The sequence below is a fragment of the Pungitius pungitius genome, chromosome 16, assembly GCF_949316345.1.
Source record: "Pungitius pungitius chromosome 16, fPunPun2.1, whole genome shotgun sequence".
NCBI lineage: Eukaryota > Metazoa > Chordata > Actinopteri > Perciformes > Gasterosteidae > Pungitius > Pungitius pungitius.
The window spans coordinates 6,637,255-6,658,320 of NC_084915.1; the positions used below are offsets into that span (position 1 = coordinate 6,637,255).

The window sequence follows — 21,066 nt, forward strand, 5'->3', positions numbered from 1 at the left end:
ATAAGCAGCGTGTTGCAGTGCTTTGGCTTACACTTCCTGGAGGCCAGCGATAAAGGCCAGGTGGAGATTAAATTACATTAATTCCTTCGCCAGAAGCCTTGACCCAGAATGACTTACAAGACAAGAAGGTGGGAGTGATGAGCTGTAGTGAAACTACTGCCAAAGTACTGAAAATGAATCAGTGTCACGACGCACTGTGGTCCTAACCTGCCTCATGAAGTAAACAACATTAAGAAAAAAACGGCTGCACTGACTTGAAAAAGAAACTGTGCAGTAATTTACAATTCTCACCAAATTCCTTACTCATAAATGTCAGTGGGAGTTATTTCCACCTGCTCCCGCTCAAAGTTATTAACGGCTAAATTGACGCTTTTTGAAACCACTACAGAGTACACACACCCAGTCTGGCAAACACTGATATACAAACATTGTGTTATCAAAATCCTCGCTGAAAGCCAGTCGCTGGTGAAGAGTGCAAAAAGTTTAGTTCTTTTAGTGGACTACAGTGTACAACATCGTGTGAAGATGGGCCCCACGCTGCGCTTATTGGTGCTTATTAGCATAACAGGTAGGTACATTTACTGCTTCTTCCTTTTAAAACTTTGTGTTCCTAGCAGTAAATGTACGTGTTGGTCTGAATTACATGGTGATTTGAGGGGTGTTGGATTTTGGATTAAAGTAGCTGTTTTTGTAGGATGTGTTGAACCGATCTCCGTCAGCACTCCGCAGAAACACGTCAACGTTACAATAGGTGAGAGTGCCCTGCTCCAATGTACGTTTGAGTCGACCGACCAGACCACAGGTCTCACCATCCAGTGGGACTTTGTTTCACCGCCCTCCATGACGCCACAGCAGGTAGAGACAGACGGCGGCCCGGATCAGCGCTTTGCACCAAATGTGCTTAAAATGTGTCACATTACCTGATGGAATGCTTCATACTGTAACATCAGGTTTAGTGAATTTAGTGACAAAAATAAAGCTAGTATCGGTATATTTCAAATGAAATGAATACAAAAGCAACCTTTTCCCCTCTACATTGAGTTTCAGTCCAGTAGTCGCCATTGTTTGTTTAATGACTGCAAAGTGATTTGAGCGATACTCAGTCTTTGACTCACAAAGCTAAGAATGAGGCTGGCTGGACGTAGACTGTTGTGGGGTCTAATGACAGATGTCAACATTTTGGGAGATATGTTTCTAGTCTTTTTGTGTTTTAAACTTCATCTCAAAGCTTGAACATTCACATCTTGTGCAAAGTTACCGCCTTTTTTGAATATCCCATTGAGACACACCTTAATGACACAACAAAGCATGTTACTGGCAAATAAGATACCAGCATATTTATTAACAACAAAACAAGCCTCACAAGAAAAAGTCTGATTATTGTCAGTTTAATATTTACTAAACAGATTTCTTATTAGCTCCAGTTACTTTTTTAAATAAATTGGTACCTTTTTCTGGGTGTAATGAATAGGGTCATTCATTTGGGCTGTGTGGACCTTATTTTTACTCAACAACAGCCATATTATAATCTTATGCTTCATACAATTGAAAGAGAATGCTCTTAAAGTAGTGCACCACTTAGGAAGCAAAGATTGAATAAAATGTTTTTTGGAAATCATAGTATATTCACAAGAAATTGTGCTTTTATCCGGTCTAACTTGCTGCATTTGGCTTTCAGGTGTTTTACTATCAGAAAGGACAGAATGTCATCCCAAGTCCTTACAAAGGCAGGATTCAGCCTCCCCCCTCCCCCGGCCCGACCAAAAACGCTTCAATAACAATAAGCAACATGCAACTCTCAGATGCCGGAGTCTACACTTGTCAGATTCACAACTTTCCTGATGTGGTGGGACAGTCTGAGGCAAATATCGTTGTGAATGTTCTTGGTAAGTTAACGTCAGACAGGTTAAAAAAAAAGGTTTTACCATCTTGTGTAAAGTGAAAGGTTTCCTGACGAGGAGCTTAAAATATTCGACATATACTTTAAAACTGTGAGAAAGTAGAATGAAAAGCAGTCAATTAAAAATGAACTAAGAGTCAGACTATCAGAACCAATCTGAGGTGCACAATAGGTGTGTGGGATATTTTATAGTACTGGACCACACCTGTTTGCAGTTTCAGTATAATATTGACCTTATGACAGAATGCAGAAGTGGTATAATTTCTTTAGTGTGATGTCCTGCTTTTATACCAGCGTTCAGACCTGGAACCTAGTGTTATCGGACAGAATTAGCTGCTGCTGCTTTTAAAACGGAGAAAGGAAATAGCTAAAACAAACCTACCAAACCCTTATCTGATCCTTGTGCTGTTTTTCCTGCCAGTGTTCTACTGCTCATAAGGGTGTGGCTGCCTGAAATGGGAGAGCCAGAGCACATTGGTTTCTAAACGGACATTTTTGTATTTCATTTAGATGCAAATTTTTTAATTACACACTAATAATGGAATGGGATGTCAGGTTCGAGTGATTTTCTAACACCAAATCCTGTTGATTACTGTAGGAAGAAAGAGCACTTTGAAATATTCTTGTGCTGAGATTGCTGTATCTTTTATCACTGTTGTGACATCAATACATACATCTGTTAAAACAGTGGCCCTGAACAGTGTGATTAGGGAATTATATTCAGTTTCAATCCTCTCGTTCACTGAGTTACCAGGGACAACCTCTGAGTATCCTCAGTAGTTTCCATGGTTACTGCAGCAGTCTCCTCATTGTCAGCATTGGAAATTAGATTATGACTGTGACTGCACCCTTGTACTGCATACAGACTTATATATTAGCATCTGCTGCATGCAAAACACAAAAGCTGTCTATTCATTACCTTAATAAAAATGCGAACGTGTATGAATTTTCTCATGCTGATAATAAGCAGATGAAAGATTTTCACTATTTCATCACTTAATATTACATAAGAAATGATAGTATTACTGAAAAGATCCTGGATAACAAATAGGTTTGTGATCTTTAGCCTTAGAGTGAAAACGGAAGATGTAAAAACAAGTTATGTCATTTTAAATAGCTGGCCAGTCAATATGCTTATTATTAGTGAGCCACATGGCGATCAGCTCAGAAGTTGCAAAGCCACTTCCAACACACTTCCTGCCACGTGACGACTATTTGACGGACAACATTTTTGATTTGATTAACAATAAACAAAAACATTTTCATTTTATCAGACTCCACACAATCCCCAGATTGGATTTGTGACCCTTTGGATGGGGCCTGCCACATGATTGGAAAACAATAGACCAAACTATCACTAACAGTAAACAAAGTTATTACAAAAGTGGCTCCACCTCGACCAACTGCAACAGTTAACTGGAGTTCTCACGCAACGGGTCCGACTAATTCCTCCACCACTGATTTAAGTAATACATATTAGGTTATGAAGAAGCAGGCAGTGATTGACTGACAAATGAAATTTGCTTAAAATATAATCATATCATGCTTGTTCAACCAAACCGTTTTTTTTAAAGTTGTATAATTGTATAGAATATCAACATCTACTACTAATTGAATATGTGCTTTGTGATAATAACAGGTAAAGCAACAAAATATAAAGTCACCTACAGTAAAGGCCAATCAGAATCAGAATTAGCTTTACATGGGATTCAAATCCGTTTTTTCCTTTGCTCACCACATGATGTATCCTCCTGGTTCCACAGAGAAGCCCAGTTCTCCTTATTGCTCTGTCCATGGTGATGTTGAATCGGGTCACTTGGTCACTCTGACCTGCCACAGTGAGCGTGGGAGCCCTAACCCAAAATACACCTGGATCAGACTGGATCAGACTAAGACAAGGAGGCCTGTACTGGGAAGAGGTCAGTACTCAGAGCCCTGCGTATACGGCCGTGTGAATTAGTAAAATACTTTTCTTATGTATGCTATTTTTTTTCAGCAACCGAAACTGGAATATTGGAAATCAGAAACATATCCCAGTTTGAGTTTGGGGAGTACCTGTGCACTGCTACAAATTCGGCCGGATTTTCAACATGCACTCTAGAGCTGTTTCCTGGTATGTTTACAGGTTTTTTGATGATGTGAACAAAAATCTTTAAATCAACACCAATCTAAAAAGGCTTGGTTCACTTATATTTGCACAGAAGCGAAAGACGGAGTGATTGCTGGTGCAGTTATCGGCGCGATGCTCGGGTGCGTCCTGATCATTCTGGTTGTGTGGTTCATTGCTCACACTCTGAAGAAACACAAATACAACATGGTCAAAAAATCAGAGGCCAATGAGATGAAGTAAGATTTCATCTTCCTGATGTTGTATTTCACCATGTCATCCCTACTACACGTGTGTGACATCACCTTTCTGCCACCAGGAGGAGCTCTCCTCAGGCCCAGGAAGCTACAGATAGCGTTACCCTGGCAACCCCAGCCAGCAACCTCCATGCTGAGAGAGATGAGCCACAAGCCTAAAATAAAGGCCTGTTGAAAACAACTGGAGCGACGTCACTCTTCTGAACAACATGGTGTCCAGGATGAATTCATCATTCACAAATTGAATCAATATTACAAAGCGGACGTTTCATGTAGTAATGAAGCTATTATGCTCTCCACCCGTTCAATCATTAACACGTCTTTAACGTGTTGGTTTGTTTTTACTTAAAAGGTGATTTTGTGATTTTGTAATCATACAGTATATGCTACATATTAGAAGAAACCAATTTATTGTATGAAACAAACATTTAAAGAGTAAACTCAAGGGTATAATTTGCACTATGCCAATAATCAGTATGATTACCTTACCTACGTAATGAAATTATTGTGTTTACGCAAAAAAGAAATGTTACTCCTACATTCAAAGGATTTTATTTGATAAAACATCTTCAAGCCTCAATAGGACTACTATTTGCAGTCTAAGATAAGAGTCACCTCTTATCAGAGCAGTCAAGTAACTCTCCCTCTGTGTTTGTAGTAATCAGAGCTTTTTGCTTTATTAGCTGGTTAGCGCTGTTAGCTGAACCGCTAGCTCAGCCATTGCTATGCTAAGCACTTTGGAGAGCTAATAGAAACGCTCCCAGTTTTGTATCACCTGTCAGTTTGACAATTGCTATGTTTCATTTTTTAATTTAATGGATAAATTGATTTTACAAAATAACATCCCAAAGGAATAAATGGATTCACAAATCCATTTTTAGTTCATCTTCTTTAATGCAAACAGTCAAGCAGTTATGGAAGAAGCTTGATTACGTAATGGCATCCTGAGATTTTGATTAAATAAAATATGGCGTTTGCTGATTCACTGTGTCTTGTGGCTTATAATTGACAACATCAGGTTTCATCAAGGTAGCACCTAAATTAATATGGAGCCTCATAATCTGCCCCCCTAAACCTATAAACAAGCTTGTTTGGTTTTAACTCGGTTTCCACTGCAGTATACAACATAGGCATCATGCACCACAACCAAATTCAACTGCAACGTGAAGTCAACAAGCTCTAACCAGCTCAGACGAGCACATACATTTCAGAACAGAACAGTTTTTACTTTGCCAAGAACATTAAATTTGCAGATACATAACTTTCATAAGCTTCATTAGACCTGCAGATTGATTGACACTAGGGCCGGGACTCGATTAAAAATATGAATCTAATTAATTAGAGGCTTTGTGATTAATTAATCAAAATTAATCGCATTTTAATTGCATAAATATTTGACCTGAGAATGAGATTCTAGTGGAATCAAAGCTGACCTTCCTGATCCACATTTGGGATTTGATTCTCTCTCCTCAAGGTGCCGTGTGTCAAACGTGTTTATTTCTTCCGGGATTTATTCTCCACTCAGCTGAGGAGGACCCTCAGACTGGTTTAGCTCCATAGGGGAGTCAGTATGGATCCTCTCAATTCACACGCGGGCATCAGCACACATGTTGAAAAACATGTGTGCTGATGCCCAACATAAAAGTAGTGAAATCAACTAGGGCTTTATTAGAAATGCCATTATATGAATTTACTTGACCTGCAATTCTATTATAACGGTATGGAACGGTTGTGGATTCCAGCCTGAGAATCTATGAGAATTGAGGTGGGATTCAAAAGCATCAACAGGTGTGTGGTGGAACAGTGCAGGGAGATAGCAGGAAGGCTGAAGTGTGGAGGATCCTCAGTTCAAACCTGCTCTCTCAGAAGGAGGGTTTGGTTGCAGTCAGGGCTTCAAACTGTAAACTTTGAAACAGTTTTGAGGTTTAGTAAACAATCCCATGGTCTAATATGAGAAACAGACACAATGAGGCATGTGCTTGAATAGCACAAGGGAACAACTGAAGAGCTGCAGGCTCCAACCTGCTGTCTGAGGTTGTGGGTTCATGCCCCTTCATGAAGACATCACTTCTGCTTTGAAATAGTTTTGAGGTTTGAGTTGCAGTCTCAAGGTTAAATACGAGAAACAAAATTGTAATTTGTGGATGGTAAGGTAGTGCAGCACAAGAGCTCAGGAGCTACTGTCCTTACCCTGTAGGTTGTCGGTTCAAGCCCAGTCTTGGGTTTGAGCCTTTGGCTTTACTTCAGGTTTGAGTAGCAATCTCAAGGTTAAATACGACAAACAAAGGATTGGTTAGTGTGTGGTGAAGTAGCACATCGGAATAGCTGCTGACATAATCCCCTGCACCACTTGAAGGTTGTGGGTTCAAGCCCAGATGTGGAAATAGCATTTGAAAACAGTTTTGAGGTTTAGCTCACATGTTCAATGTTAAATACAACAAACAAAGAGTAAGTCAGTGTGTGGTGAAGTAGTACAGTGGTAGAGCTGCTGACATAATCCCCTGCACTGCACTTGAAGGTTGTGGGTTCAAGCCCAGTCTTTGTTTTGAGCCTTTGGCTTTACTTCAGGTTTGAGTAGCAATCTCAAGGTTAAATACAACAAACAAAGGCTTGGTTAGTGTGTGGTGAAGTAGCGCAGCAGAAGAGCTGCTGTCCCCTGCACTGCACTTGAAGGTTGTGGGTTCAAGCCCAGATGTGGAAATAGCATTTAAAACCTTTTTAAAGTTTAGCTCACATGCACAAGGTTAAATAGGAGAATCAAAGTTTCCAAAATGTGACCAGGACTGGTAGTGTAGGGGTGAGTGCAGGGTGCCAAAAGCCTCTGTGCGCACCGCCAGTGGGTTCAAATCCCACCCGCCAAGTCTTGAGCGCACTACCGCGGAGGTAGTAGTGGGGGCATTGTCCCCACTGGTTGTTTCAGAGAAGTGAACCCTAGGGGTTATGCAGAAACACAAGGCGCGTTCACTTGAGTTATGATGGCATTGTCAAGAATGATGAAGAATCTTTTGAATGATGATGAATTAACTAAATTTGATGTTAATTTCTTTGCTTTGCTTTTAGCACTTATTAGCCATGCTACATAGCCTATAGGGTTCCACCTTTTTGACGGGAGAGAAGGCCGGATGAGTCAGTAAAGATGAGCAGATGTGTCTCATTCAGTGGTCACACTGACATGAAACTTATTACAGCCTCTGAGGGCATTTTTCAAGACACATGTTCATGTCACATGTTTGTCTACTTCAGGGCATCCTGTAGACCTTAAACTGACAGTCTGGCACAGGGTGTAGATTTGTTTACCCTTTTTAGTGCATCCACCCTCCAATTCTCTGTTACATTCACATTCAACTCACTTTACCAATGCGGGAAGGATGAAAAGCATGTTTGATCCTCCAAGATGCACCAATCCGTCTCTGGGGCAATATCCCATTATGATTTTTTATAAATGTCAGTTACCCAAAACTAAAAAAGGAGCCTCCATGTCCCTTAAGGGTTGAACCCAGATAAGGTTTAAAGTACAGAAATTTGGGGCATTTGGCATTAGTGACAGGGACGTGTAGGTTGCTCCATCTAAGATCATTCCAGTCATGTCATGGGAAAAAAATATTGTGAAAAAAGTCAAAATATGTAGGGTCAAAAAAGAAAAGATTTTTTTTAAATAGGTAAAAAATTATTATAAAAAATACATATGAAAAGTCAATATATATATAATATATATATTATTAGGGCCGGGACTCAATTAAAAATATTAATCTAATTAATTAGAGGCTTTGTAATTAATTAATCACAATTTATCATTTTAATTGCATAAATATTTGACCTGAGAACAGTGAGAAGTAATTTTTTTCACATGGATTTTTATTTTTGTTCAACCAATTCCAGCAGAAAAGTGTAGCAATAGCATATTTAGAAATATAGTACTTTCAGAAATTCAGGTAGCCCAAAGGTAAGTAGACCTTCTGTAAACCAGGTTTTTTTAAGTAGACCAATACTTTCAAGTACATTCAGATCATTGGTTATTTTGTCAGACGTGGACTTAGTTACCCTGGTCCTTAAACCAGTCATCTGGTGCAGTGTGGGTTGGGTGTGGGTCCTTGTACTCGTAGTCGGGCTAACGTCCACACTAGCTGCTAATTGTTTTGCGTTGAGGTGATACTTGAGACTCGATGTGAATTCCTTGTTGCACAGCTTGCACCCAACCATGCTCTTATCGACACATCCGTGTGTTTATTATAAGATTTCCCATTCACGGGGCCAAACGACACGGTCTCGTCAGCTTCTTCGTTCATATTCACTGTGGTTTGTTGTCTGAAGTCATGAACGCTAGTTGGTGCTCCAGTATAATTGGTCCTCCCGAAACTCATCCAGTGAGAAATGTTCCGCGGTGCAAAAAATAAATGTAAAAATGCGTAAAAAAGGTTTAATGTGTTATTTTTTGTGTAATTAATTAATCTTAATTCACATTGTAATTAACTCGCTAAAGTCCCGGCCCTAATTGACACATATCTTAAAAACAGATTTGTTTGCTTTTAGATGGAGATGATTTAATTAGGAGATGATTTAATTAGTATGAATAGATCTCACACCGTACTTTCAAAATACAATAATCCTACAATGTTTGGTAGAGTTGGATCAACCCACTATTTTTCTCCAGACCTAACAATCAGAATTTATTACCATGAGATTCTATACAGTCATTTGGAGGATGACTCTCGTGTTGTGAAATCTAGACAAATCTAATTGAAAACAACGGATTTACCCATTAGCCTTGGGTGTACTTACTTTTTAGTGGTAATTAGCTGTAACACATTGCAATAAGGGTAGTATTAAAGACAGTCTCATCCTGTAATTCTATTTAATACTATTTAATGTGATCATATTTAGTTTAGTACACAGTTTAGACTTAGACAATGATTTTAAAATAAGACAATGATTTTAAAATAAAACAAATGAGAAGAGTAAAAGTCAATATCATGAGTTAAGATTTCTTGAAAGAAGGCTTTCGGAGAATTTAAAGCTACCCTACTGACAGGGACGTACTGGGAGGGAAATCCATCTGACATCGTACACCATTTTTACAGTTCCAAATTGTCTGTGTCTGTAAAACGTATAGGTTGTAAAAATACAAATTCTAACATTAGCATAGCACCAAATAGATATAGTAGTTATAATAGTTATGTAAAGACATAGTGGAGTAATGTCTACTTTAGCAGAGAATAAAGTCTGTGCTGTAATCAGAGCTTGGTTCTTTGTTTCGTTTACTGGGATGGGCACTCGTCTATGTTATACATGCGACAATGAGAACGTGACCTCCCAAACGTGAAAAGCAGAATGCAGCTCAAAGCCTTCAGCAGAAGGCTAATAAAAAGCATCATGTCGAGTAAATGTAACCCTTTTGCTTAGCTTATTGGCTGTAAGGGCCTTTCCTCTGTTTCACTACCCATTGCTACGAAAAGTGAATAAAGGGATGTAATTGTGGGCTGGGCATGTTTTATTGTTAAAGCATTCAGAATACATTACTTGGCTTTAAAAAAAAGGCTAAAAACTCCCTGTGCCACCTTCTTGTTGACTTTCACAGTGGATCAATAGTACTCTTAGAGAGCACACTGAATGTAAACATTACATGGATGTGCACACCCGGGAGAGGAATGCTCAACAGCTGATGATTTACACTTCCCAGAACATCTTAGCGACTCATCTCTCGGGAAGAATTGAGGTGATGTGAGATGCCTCCAAAGAGCCCAAACGATATTAAAAGATCAGCAAGCGTTACAGACGTATCCACCAGACAGCCGAACTCTTTCCTCGAGCCGTGAAACTCAACTCAAGTGTTCTTTGGTTTTACATTTTTTTTTCTTGTGTATCATAAAAAGGCACCACAACTCGCATTTGATTGTTAAAAAAAAAACAATATTCTAGTTGCACAAAGACAATATATGAAGCCGGAAGCTATATTCTAATTAATGAATTAAATAGGCACAGAGGTAAAGGAACCTCCATGTCCAGGATCAGGCCAGCAGACCGAAGCAGCGTGCGGAGCTGAGGACGTCGTCTCTGGTCAAATAGCATCCACAGAGCTGCCTGAGGCCAGTGAAAGACTCCCGGCCGTGCATCACACGCCAGTTGTCTATGAAAATCACCTGATGAAGAAAAGAGAAGACGCAATTCTTAGATCATACTGAATCACACTCACGTCTGTATCTTTTCAAGTTTCATACCGCTATAAATGAATTGGTTGAACTGGAAATTTGGAGAGCTTTTATACATATTTGTAACTTTCTTACTTTTCCTGGAGTCAGTTTCACCCAAAGCTCATTCTCTGGCCGCCTCAGTTCTGTAGTCAACTCTCTATGTGCCACGTACCATCGCTGAATCAGGTCATGAGGTATTGTATTTATCACCGATCGGTCATAGTTGTTGTATCTGTTGAAAAAGATTTGAAAAAAAACTATCATACTTTTAAATCTACTTAAAAACTGAATGCACAAATAACAATAAATGACATCTTCAAACTACAGAGGAACTATAGAGTTTCAAGAAAGCCTTTTAGTGGGAACAAGTTTTCTTCATAATATACTCAACAAAATCCATGAAAAATTGGTCGAGGATATAAAGCTTTACTAAAAAGTAAATTACAATTCACAGTATTTAAAGAGTTAAATCACATCAAACTAAAATCGGGGACATACCGTATGAGGTACATTTCATTGTTCCAAGGATAGACACTAAGCACCGGCCCGATGCCTGTCATGTGGTTTTGATGGTGGTCGGAGGTTTCAATGTACTCGTGCCTGATCGGGACACGTGAAAGCAGCTCAAAGTTTTCAGGAGACTGCTCTCGCACTTTTTCAGCCACGTAGAACCCGTCTACAAGTAGTGTCCGTCCCCCAGTCCCCTCGTGCTTCAGGCAGTGGAAGACCTGGATTCTGTAACAGCAGTCAGCTTTACTCAGTCAGAAAACACAACTTTGCTTAGGATGTATCATAATTAAAATCAGTGTTTTGACTTAAGGTCCCTTCCTTTCCATTGGGGTTGCATTGAAATCCCACATCAGCTCAGCTCTGCTGCACCTACCCACATGGTTCCTGAAAGTAGGAGGTGTCAGTGTGACGGTCCAGGGCGAGCTGGCTGTACGCAGTGTCTCCTCTAGAAAAATCTGAGGTAAAACACCACATTCTTCCGTATGTAGTTTCCCTGTTGGATCAATAAGACAAAAAGTGGATTAAGAAGAAGTGAACAGGGCCGAATATCTTCTGAAAGCAGAACTGCTAATGCTGAATATAGTTGCATTAGAATTGTATTTGTAGTCATGAGTGAATACCTGATAAGACTGACCCTCTGGGCCACTGTCTCTGTGGCCTCTACTGTAGCAGGGACATCATCTACAAAAGCGATCCCATAAAGAAGATAGTTTTGAAGAAACTTCTTCACTTCATCATCACTGCTTATGAACGTGTCCCATTTGGAAGACGGTATGTTTGCGTTTTTATAGATGTCTGAATTCCAAAGGGTGCGTGGTTGGACAATGCTCTGCTTCTGTGCTTCATAGCTGTTCTCAGCTAGCCAGCGCAAGCTGAACTCTGACACGTGACCTCCAGGCCCTGGGAAACAGAAATGTAGTATAATATGTACAATTAATGGAATTGATATGAAATGCTATGTATGTCATGGATATGAATTGTCTTAATCAATCATGGAAAGGATAACAACGTGCATGCGTGTGTGCAACTATGTACACAAAATCAGTCTCAGCTCGTTTATTCATTTTAAATAGCCTTTTATCAAAAGGTCTTGCCTCTCAAGGGACCTTGCGCAAGTGCATGGTCAGACTTAGGAACAAACATAAATGGAAAGATAACTTTTATACTTTAGGAGATAAGGTTGTACAAGAGCACAAAACATCCAATAAAGCTCCATTCTCTTTCATTACACAACCACACCCTGGGATCAACTGACAACAGCGTGAATCTGCACAAACAAACCCATCCCCCCACTTAAGTCAATGGAAAAGGACAATGTGCTTAAATGGTTGATTCTATTACTATTATACTGCACTATATAATGTGTGTTATGACACTGAGTATCCATAGACACAATAGACAGAATGTATTTGGTCTTTGGTTTGGTTATGCCTTACATCAGACGTTAAAGTTCAGATTTGCTGGTGCTTATGGGTTTACTTTGTGATTGAACACAACATTGAACATGCAACGGGACCTGTGCCCGGTGACCTCTGACGCAGACTGGGGTCCAGGCGCGTGCACAGATAGACCCCTAGTGGTGCTCAAGCGCCTGCCCTTTTCCCCCTTTTTCATTCATCAATACTTAAGGATAAAAACTACTATGTCATCAATTCCCCCCAAATGTGTTTCGATATCTGACGTGGCGTTTATTTGAGTTCTTGTGACATGCACACAAGCCCAGACCCTCCCTCCCTCCTTCTCAGATAGGCGCTTGTGCTGTTGTTTAGTGATAAATTGAACACATTAGCGCCGCTGAAACCATTACGATGCAACTGGTGCGACACTTCCTAAAAAATAAAACAAAAAACTTGAGAATCTGTGATTTCAAAGCCTTGTCCAGCGGTTTACTGACGTTTGTCGCCTTTTAATGAAGAGAGAAGGAGAGAAAGGGACAGGCAGGCAGACAGATAATTGAACGGCAGTTTTACTGTTCTACAAATTAGACGAGTTCACTAGTTTTGTTTAATATAATTATTCAAATGAAGTTGAGCTACATCACAGTCTGGTGAGATATATTGTGGTATGTTATTAGTGTAATGCTGCTTATGCTTCAACTCTGTCCGAAACAGTAAATAACGGTAGTACTGCCTTGCCTCGAGTACCTTATTGCTTAAGTACAATGTGGCCTTGTTTTGTCAGTTATTCATTTATTTAGTCAGTTAGATCATTTGAGTTTGTTAACAAAATTAAATGGATAAATTGAAAATATCATACGGTGTTTTCTATTCATATTATTTTTAATTTCCTAAATAATTTGGGCAATAGGTGCCCTTTTATTTTGGTTTGAGCTCCTGCCCCCCCCCACCCAAAAAAAAATGTCTGTGCACGTGCATGCTGGGGTCCATGCTTCAGAGTATTTCCAGATGTACCTAAAACTCACGTACACGTAAGAATGAGCTGGCCATCTTGCACGGTTGCATTTTCCGGACGGATGTTGAGGTCGACGCTTCCGGTGTCCAGGTTCCTCTGGTTCGTTTGGGAATTGTATGAAGAGGGGGAGCGGCAGTGGTCCCGCAGCCACAAGTAGTTAAACCGCATGGGCGTCCCTCCGTAGTTGAGCACTGGCAAACACAATGGTACCGGTGAGTGTGATGACATCACAAATAGGTGCAAGCAGGGGTTATAATGTTTCCAAACTCACCGAGACAGTCTTCCAGGGACTGAAATGTGGCCGACAGCGCGGCACACGCGCGGATCTGAGTCACGCGTCTCCACGGAAGCGGCGGGTTTCTGAAACCGGACAGCAGCTGAGGCTGAGCCTTTTTAACCAGAGTCCCAACGAACGTGCCCAACATTGTGAACGCGATGTTTGATGTTTGCCCCCGAACTTAAAATGATGACCGTCTTCTTCGCCGAGGAGCCACCAGCGTGAAGGGGCAGAACCGACCTCTTGAGCCTTTAATCAGACAACATTCGTTTTTTGCCGAGATCAATCATTGAACACAGGTTGCTTTGGGTTAGTAATGAATCAATAACCACGGTGCTCCGTTTCTGCGCTAACTTTATTCTCCCTCCATACGCGACACCTTTTTCGTCTCTTTCCGTTCGCTCCTTCACAATAAAAGCACATACACCGGAACACCAGTGCAATAATGGCGTACAACAGCAAAAAACACTATATTGTGATTTTATTTCACGCCTAGTATAAACCTCGATTGAAATCATGAAAAGCCTACAGTGCGGGGGGAGTTTGGCGCATGCATGGTCTTCTAAAATACCCGGATGCAGTGTCTATGAAGCTTGTGCTGAAGGAGAGTTGACTCAACTCAAAAGTCTACAATAGGTATGCAGTTTTGTGCGTTTGGGCCCAGACAAAGAGACGCACAGAGGTAAAACTCAACAAACAAAGCTGTAATGGGAAACCCCGTCTTGGTTTAAAATCTACAGTTTACAAGCAAGCGAGAGAAGCACACACACACACACACACACGTATTGCAATTTCGCAAACAATGAATGAAACAATGAGGTGAGAGGAGAGTGGTTGATAGCAGGTGTGCAGGCAGCTGAGTGATCAGATGAGTGCAATTGTTAGACTGGGCAGGCTGGTTTGTCTCTATATGTTGCCGGGATCCTATGTCTCCATAGGCTCATTTCTTACAGCAGACAACTTGCCACAGCAGCAGAAACACAGATGTTTTCAAAACCAACAATGCCTGTGAACTCGTCAAGTGTCCCAGTAGGCACTGACAGTGAGCCAGCATTCACAATACTAAAGTGTCTTCTGTGAAAGAAGCCCATAAATGCTTTTCCCTTGAAGGTGTTCTGCATGTTTTATGATGGGAGCTGTTTGTAGTGAGGTACCGCACCTTTCCTAGCTATGCCACAAGAGATGTATAAAATATCAGGAGACGTTATCAACACTGCAAGACACAGAATAACCGAGTAGTTAGAGGCAAAATAAGGTTAGCCTTTGACAGAGGTTGTGTGTGCTGCTCACCTAACCGCATTAGAGGCCCTTTCTGCTATAAGAGGTAAAGCTAAAGCTGGCTAACCTCATATTCAAAGACCCAGGCATCAGCAGACCCAGGTACGTTATGTCAGATGGCTGATAAAGACCTGCATGCTGGCTCCCCCTGGAGTCCTTTCTGGAAATTGAATGCTTTTTATACATAAATCACATGGCTGAACACTGCTTTCCTTCCCCAAATGATCTGTTTTGGTGTCCTTCAGAACAAAGAGCAGTGGCCGCTTTGGCCCTGCTGCACACTTTGGTATCCATATAAATTGTTAACAAACAATAATAAGTTTAATAGAAAAAAACATGCTACATAGATGATGATAGTATGGCTGTTTGTAAAATGTTGCACATTCTAAAATCCTGCTCAGTTTTGGTACATTTAGCATAATCTTATTGGAAAAAAAAGTAATGTAAATTCATGCAATAACCTTTCCAAGATAATGTTTGGAAAAAAAAGTAATGTAAATTCATGCAATAACCTTTCCAAGATAATGTTTGGCAATAAAAGTGGTAAATAATATATATATATATATATATATATATATATATATATATATATATATATATATATATTATATGTCCAGCCTACATTGCAAAATAAGTATTGAAGTCTTCCTCACACTACAATTTCTTTGCCATCCCGTTTTCCTGTACTAGCTAGTGTATTCAAGAGAGATATGTTCCAAGTGGGCTTCGCACAATTAAGCTGAGCTAAGCAGTGCAACCCGGTGATATGAATGCAAACATATCATTCAATATATGGCTGCTTCTCCTGCTACTTCACTATACATAATGCTTAAGGCATTATGCATTGGGTTTGTCCGTCTGTTACGTCTCTCACTCTTTGTCTAGGGGGTTCCATGAGGGATGTAACAAAACAAAAAAGGGTATAAACATGGAGAACTCACCTTCTCCTCTATTCCCAGCTCTGACCGCACTTTACACTCACCTTCAAAAGCATGACACGACACCCTTAGGAGTTCTAACGCTGTCACAAAAGGGAAACAGACCAAATGTAAGTTCTCATAGTTTTTTTATTAATGGGTTTAATAAAACTTTAGGGTAAGACGGATCAGCTCATAACAAAAGGGAAAACAAACAAATCGTCAGGAGAGGGCCAGGCAAAAATAACAAACAAAACAAGGCTTCCTAAAGATTAAGACGAGCTACCTTCCCAACCCAGTCTCCAAAAAAAGCGTGAAATGGCTACGTTGGTCCACCGTGATAAACGTAGTCATGTCACGTTTTCCCCCAAAATAACGTTACTATGTTACGTTTCTTTTGGCCCATTCATTTACATTGCTTTGCAAATAGGTCACGTGACTATCAAGTTTCCCGGTAGCAAAAAGAAAAACATGGCGGACGGTCAGCATAATCTCCGTCAAAAACACAATATTTTAAGAAAGCATCAGCATTTGTATGCATTTCGATGGCATTTCTAGCGAGAAGTATGCGTTATTCTTTCATAATCTTCTATCAGAGACTGTAGAAGACCTTCCGTTTATTCGTTTCTGCGAAGATTTGAGTGTCTCTTTGGGAAAGCGTGGCTACGCAACGCCTTTAACGGCGCATTATTAAAAAAACACTTCCAGTGGGGGCGTTACCGTAAAGAAGCGTTCAGCCTTAAAGCCACTAATCGCCAAACAAAACAAACTCAAAGCACACGAATCACATTATGACTTTTTAAACATAAATTCCCTTACTTTTATGAGTTTTCAATGAAAGAATGCATAATTTCCGGGTGTAGGCAAGCCCGGGACATCCCGAATTATGGGCAATTTTGATTTGTCCAGCTTTTTGACAGCTCCAGTCCCGACTTCCAATCACAGCCTCCTAAGTCAATGACGCGCCTTAAACTCTCGGGTGTTGTGTGATTGCAACTTCCCCCCCCCCCCCCCCGAACATTACGTCTTGTTTACATGGAAAAGGGGGGCGGGGCTTCGCCTTCAGAGCGGAGCGTCATTTCTCGCTCCACACGTCTCCTCTTTTTACTGGCCAGGAAAACGGGCGATCTATCCCACGTGGGTCTGGCTCCATTCCATTGGCTCTGACGAATCCACGGAGAGGCGGGACTTATAATTTGCCCGGCAAACGGAGAGATTTAAACTCCATTGCTTGCCCTGTGCGTGAAGTGGCCGTGAGGCCTCCACTAAAGTCTCTCTCTATTTGTTCTGCTTTACTCAATAAAAGTAAAACCTTTACAGATATACTGTACACACACTAGGCTAACATAACGGAGATTCCAGGCTTCGTCCTTTATGTTTTATGGGGATAAAGCCTCTGTAAGTAGTTTTTTCCCAAGCAAATCTGAGTTTCTTCTGTTTTTTGTGTGTCCCATACAAATATCAAAATATATATACTGATTTTCACATCCAAACACACTCACTTATGTTCCCTTTTATCATGACAACAAGACATTTCAAGATAAACCTTTTGCTTTCATAAATATGACAGTTTTAGTGTGTAAATGCCCAGCAGTGTACAGTCCGGGGGCCCCTATCGGGCCACTTGTTAGATGGGTTTGATGGGTTACTGACTAAAATATATGCCCCCACCCCCTAACTTGATTTAGGTCTGTTGCCTCAGGGCAACTTGTAAATATAATAGGTCAAACAAGCAATGTAAGCATTAAGAAAGTAGTGCATTTTGAGCACATTAACCACAAATGGATTCAAACATAAATTCAAAAATATTAAACAAAGAAATTAAATGACCAACACTGTATGTACAAAATCCACATACAAAACATGTAAACTTAAAGGGCTTGTTTGTGTCAAATTGTATGGCATACACATTCAACTGGCCTACAATAACCTGAAGAATGTCTTAAAATACTGAAGGGGGGGACATGATATCATTAGAAATGTTATGCCAGAGGGAGCACAGAATGTATTGTGGGGTGTTCAACATCATGCTCGTACCGGCATGGCTTCGCCCTTCCCAGGCATAGTTCATCATCTTCCGGGGTCCTATAGCCAGTGTTGGTAAAGTTTACTTTCTACATTAACTAGTTCAAAGTTTAGTTCACACATTTTAAAAATGAACTAGTTCAGTTCATAGTTCAAAATATTTGAAATAAGTTCACGGTTCCAAAAAATGAACTAGTTTAGTTCTTTTTTTCCATACGTTGCTGCGAGCTATTTTTTTTATTTTATTATTGCCACAGCCCAGAACCACAGACAGCAATTATTTGATCAGTTTTAACACTGAAGCTATGCATCAGATTTAATCTTCATATCCAATTTTGAATCCTTATCCAACCAGGGTTTACATTAGCATTGAGGGGACAGCATTTCCCCTTTGTTGCTTTAATGTTGCTGTCATTCACTCCACACTAGCAGCAGTTGCAGAGTTCACCCCTACACTACATTCTCAAACACATGCTGCTTGAATGGTCTTTTTTAAATAAGGTATTATAAAAAGAAAAACAGGACAGTAATCATTAAGGTGCAAATATTTGCAAAGAAAGGTCAGATTCCTCCCATCCTCACCGACCTTGTCAGTAACTTCATAAAACTCTTTAAAATTATTATACGCCGCCTCTGCTACACTTATCAATGCGCGTTTACGGTGTGTTTTCTATAGAAATCTGGCACCCCATTGAACGACATTAACCTGAAAGAACGTGCCGTAGAAACCAGAATGAACGAGTTCACAGTAACGTTCATCGGGCATTAATACAGTACGTTCAGTTCACGTTCGCCCAAAATATCAACGAGTTCATGAACTATCGTTCAATGAACGCGTTCAGGCACAACACTGTCCCGAAAGGGCCGGGATCGCACTTCACCCAGCATGCCTCGGCCTTCACTTTTTTCACTACAGAGTTTTGTTGCACCCTGTGACTCCGGCGTTAGACTCCTTCGACTGAGTTTCAAGATGGGTTGGATGGGTTACTGACTAAAATGTATGCCCCCACCCCCTAACTGCCTCAGGGCAAGTTGTAAATATAATAAGTCAAATAAGTCAAACAAGCAAGTTGTATCTGGTTTAACCCTTTTATTCCTGTAGGCGTTTTTTAGGCCTCATGCTGGAAATTGCATTTACACACTAAAACTAGGATAACGCATGTCTGATGATAGTGACAGTGAGTCTGTCGATCAAGATGAGGATGGAGACATAGTAGAGGTTGAAAATCCTCCTTGTTGAACACCCCACAATACATTCTGTGCTCCCTCTGGCATAACATTTCTAATGATATCATGTCCCCCCCTTCAGTATTTTAAGACATTCTTCAGGTTATTGTAGGCCAGTTGAATGTGTATGCCATACAATTTGACACAAACAAGCCCTTTAAGTTTACATGTTTTGTATGTGGATTTTGTACATACAGTGTTGGTCATTTAATTTCTTTGTTTAATATTTTTGAATTTATGTTTGAATCCATTTGTGGTTAATGTGCTCAAAATGCACTACTTTCTTAATGCTTACATTGCTTGTTTGACCTATTATATTTACAAGTTGCCCTGAGGCAACAGACCTAAATCAAGTTAGGGGGTGGGGGCATATATTTTAGTCAGTAACCCATCAAACCCATCTAACAAGTGGCCCGATAGGGGCCCCCGGACTGTACACTGCTGGGCATTTACACACTAAAACTGTCATATTTATGAAAGCAAAAGGTTTATCTTGAAATGTCTTGTTGTCATGATAAAAGGGAACATAAGTGAGTGTGTTTGGATGTGAAAATCAGTATATATATTTTGATATTTGTATGGGACACACAAAAAACAGAAGAAACTCAGATTTGCTTGGGAAAAAACTACTTACAGAGGCTTTATCCCCATAAAACATAAAGGACGAAGCCTGGAATCTCCGTTATGTTAGCCTAGTGTGTGTACAGTATATCTGTAAAGGTTTTACTTTTATTGAGTAAAGCAGAACAAATAGAGAGAGACTTTAGTGGAGGCCTCACGGCCACTTCACGCACAGGGCAAGCAATGGAGTTTAAATCTCTCCGTTTGCCGGGCAAATTATAAGTCCCGCCTCTCCGTGGATTCGTCAGAGCCAATGGAATGGAGCCAGACCCACGTGGGATAGATCGCCCGTTTTCCTGGCCAGTAAAAAGAGGAGACGTGTGGAGCGAGAAATGACGCTCCGCTCTGAAGGCGAAGCCCCGCCCCCCTTTTCCATGTAAACAAGACGTAATGTTCGGGGGGGGGGGGGGGGGAAGTTGCAATCACACAACACCCGAGAGTTTAAGGCGCGTCATTGACTTAGGAGGCTGTGATTGGAAGTCGGGACTGGAGCTGTCAAAAAGCTGGACAAATCAAAATTGCCCATAATTCGGGATGTCCCGGGCTTGCCTACACCCGGAAATTATGCATTCTTTCATTGAAAACTCATAAAAGTAAGGGAATTTATGTTTAAAAAGTCATAATGTGATTCGTGTGCTTTGAGTTTGTTTTGTTTGGCGATTAGTGGCTTTAAGGCTGAACGCTTCTTTACGGTAACGCCCCCACTGGAAGTGTTTTTTTAATAATGCGCCGTTAAAGGCGTTGCGTAGCCACGCTTTCCCAAAGAGACACTCAAATCTTCGCAGAAACGAATAAACGGAAGGTCTTCTACAGTCTCTGATAGAAGATTATGAAAGAATAACGCATACTTCTCGCTAGAAATGCCATCGAAATGCATACAAATGCTGATGCTTTCTTAAAATATTGTGTTTTTGACGGAGATTATGCTGACCGTCCGCCATGTTTTTCTTTTTGCTACCGGGAAACTTGATAGTCACGTGACCTATTTGCAAAGCAATGTAAATGAATGGGCCAAAAGAAACGTAACATAGTAACGTTATTTTGGGGGAAAACGTGACATGACTACGTTTATCACGGTGGACCAACGTAGCCATTTCACGCTTTTTTTGGAGACTGGGTTGACCTTCCCTAACAAACAAAAGGGTAAAACAAAAGACAGTCATCTTACCTCTCTCCCTGACTAACAGAAGAACCAGAGAAAAGTTTAGTGAGGTGAACCTCCAAACAAAATGGCACCCAACTCCCTACACCGTTTGTGGTGAGACAAACTCCACAGACAGGTCTCTACCAGCAACACACGCTGTGATAGCTCGCGGGGGAAGAATCCGGCCTCCACCTGGTTTCCTT

At 40.6% G+C, this 21,066-nt stretch overlaps 2 protein-coding genes across 3 annotated transcripts; one reads left to right on the plus strand and one right to left on the minus strand.

Moving 5' to 3' along the window:
- Nucleotides 1-319: 319 nt before the first annotated feature.
- Nucleotides 320-5,246, plus strand: LOC119214981 (V-set and immunoglobulin domain-containing protein 1-like). The gene is made up of 7 exons (XM_037466694.2): nucleotides 320-568; nucleotides 695-855; nucleotides 1,679-1,886; nucleotides 3,664-3,819; nucleotides 3,897-4,013; nucleotides 4,102-4,246; nucleotides 4,327-5,246. Exons 1-7 carry the CDS (start codon nucleotides 526-528, stop codon nucleotides 4,421-4,423), a joined length of 927 nt encoding a protein of 308 aa, XP_037322591.2. The 5' UTR covers nucleotides 320-525; the 3' UTR covers nucleotides 4,424-5,246.
- Nucleotides 5,247-10,180: 4,934 nt separating this feature from the next.
- tmlhe (trimethyllysine hydroxylase, epsilon) lies at nucleotides 10,181-14,958 on the minus strand. 2 transcript variants are annotated; one of them, XM_062558045.1, is made up of 8 exons: nucleotides 14,942-14,958; nucleotides 13,646-13,900; nucleotides 13,389-13,565; nucleotides 11,583-11,862; nucleotides 11,336-11,455; nucleotides 10,951-11,187; nucleotides 10,546-10,684; nucleotides 10,181-10,401 (listed from the first exon to the last, which is right to left on the minus strand). In XM_062558045.1, the coding sequence occupies exons 2-8, from the start codon at nucleotides 13,797-13,799 to the stop codon at nucleotides 10,270-10,272; spliced, it is 1,239 nt and encodes a 412-aa protein (XP_062414029.1). In that variant the 5' UTR covers nucleotides 13,800-13,900; nucleotides 14,942-14,958; the 3' UTR covers nucleotides 10,181-10,269. The 2 variants fall into 2 exon arrangements, with proteins under 2 accessions (XP_062414029.1, XP_037324203.2); XM_037468306.2 differs by lacking the exon at nucleotides 14,942-14,958 and having other exon boundaries at nucleotides 13,646-14,791.
- Nucleotides 14,959-21,066: the final 6,108 nt, after the last annotated feature.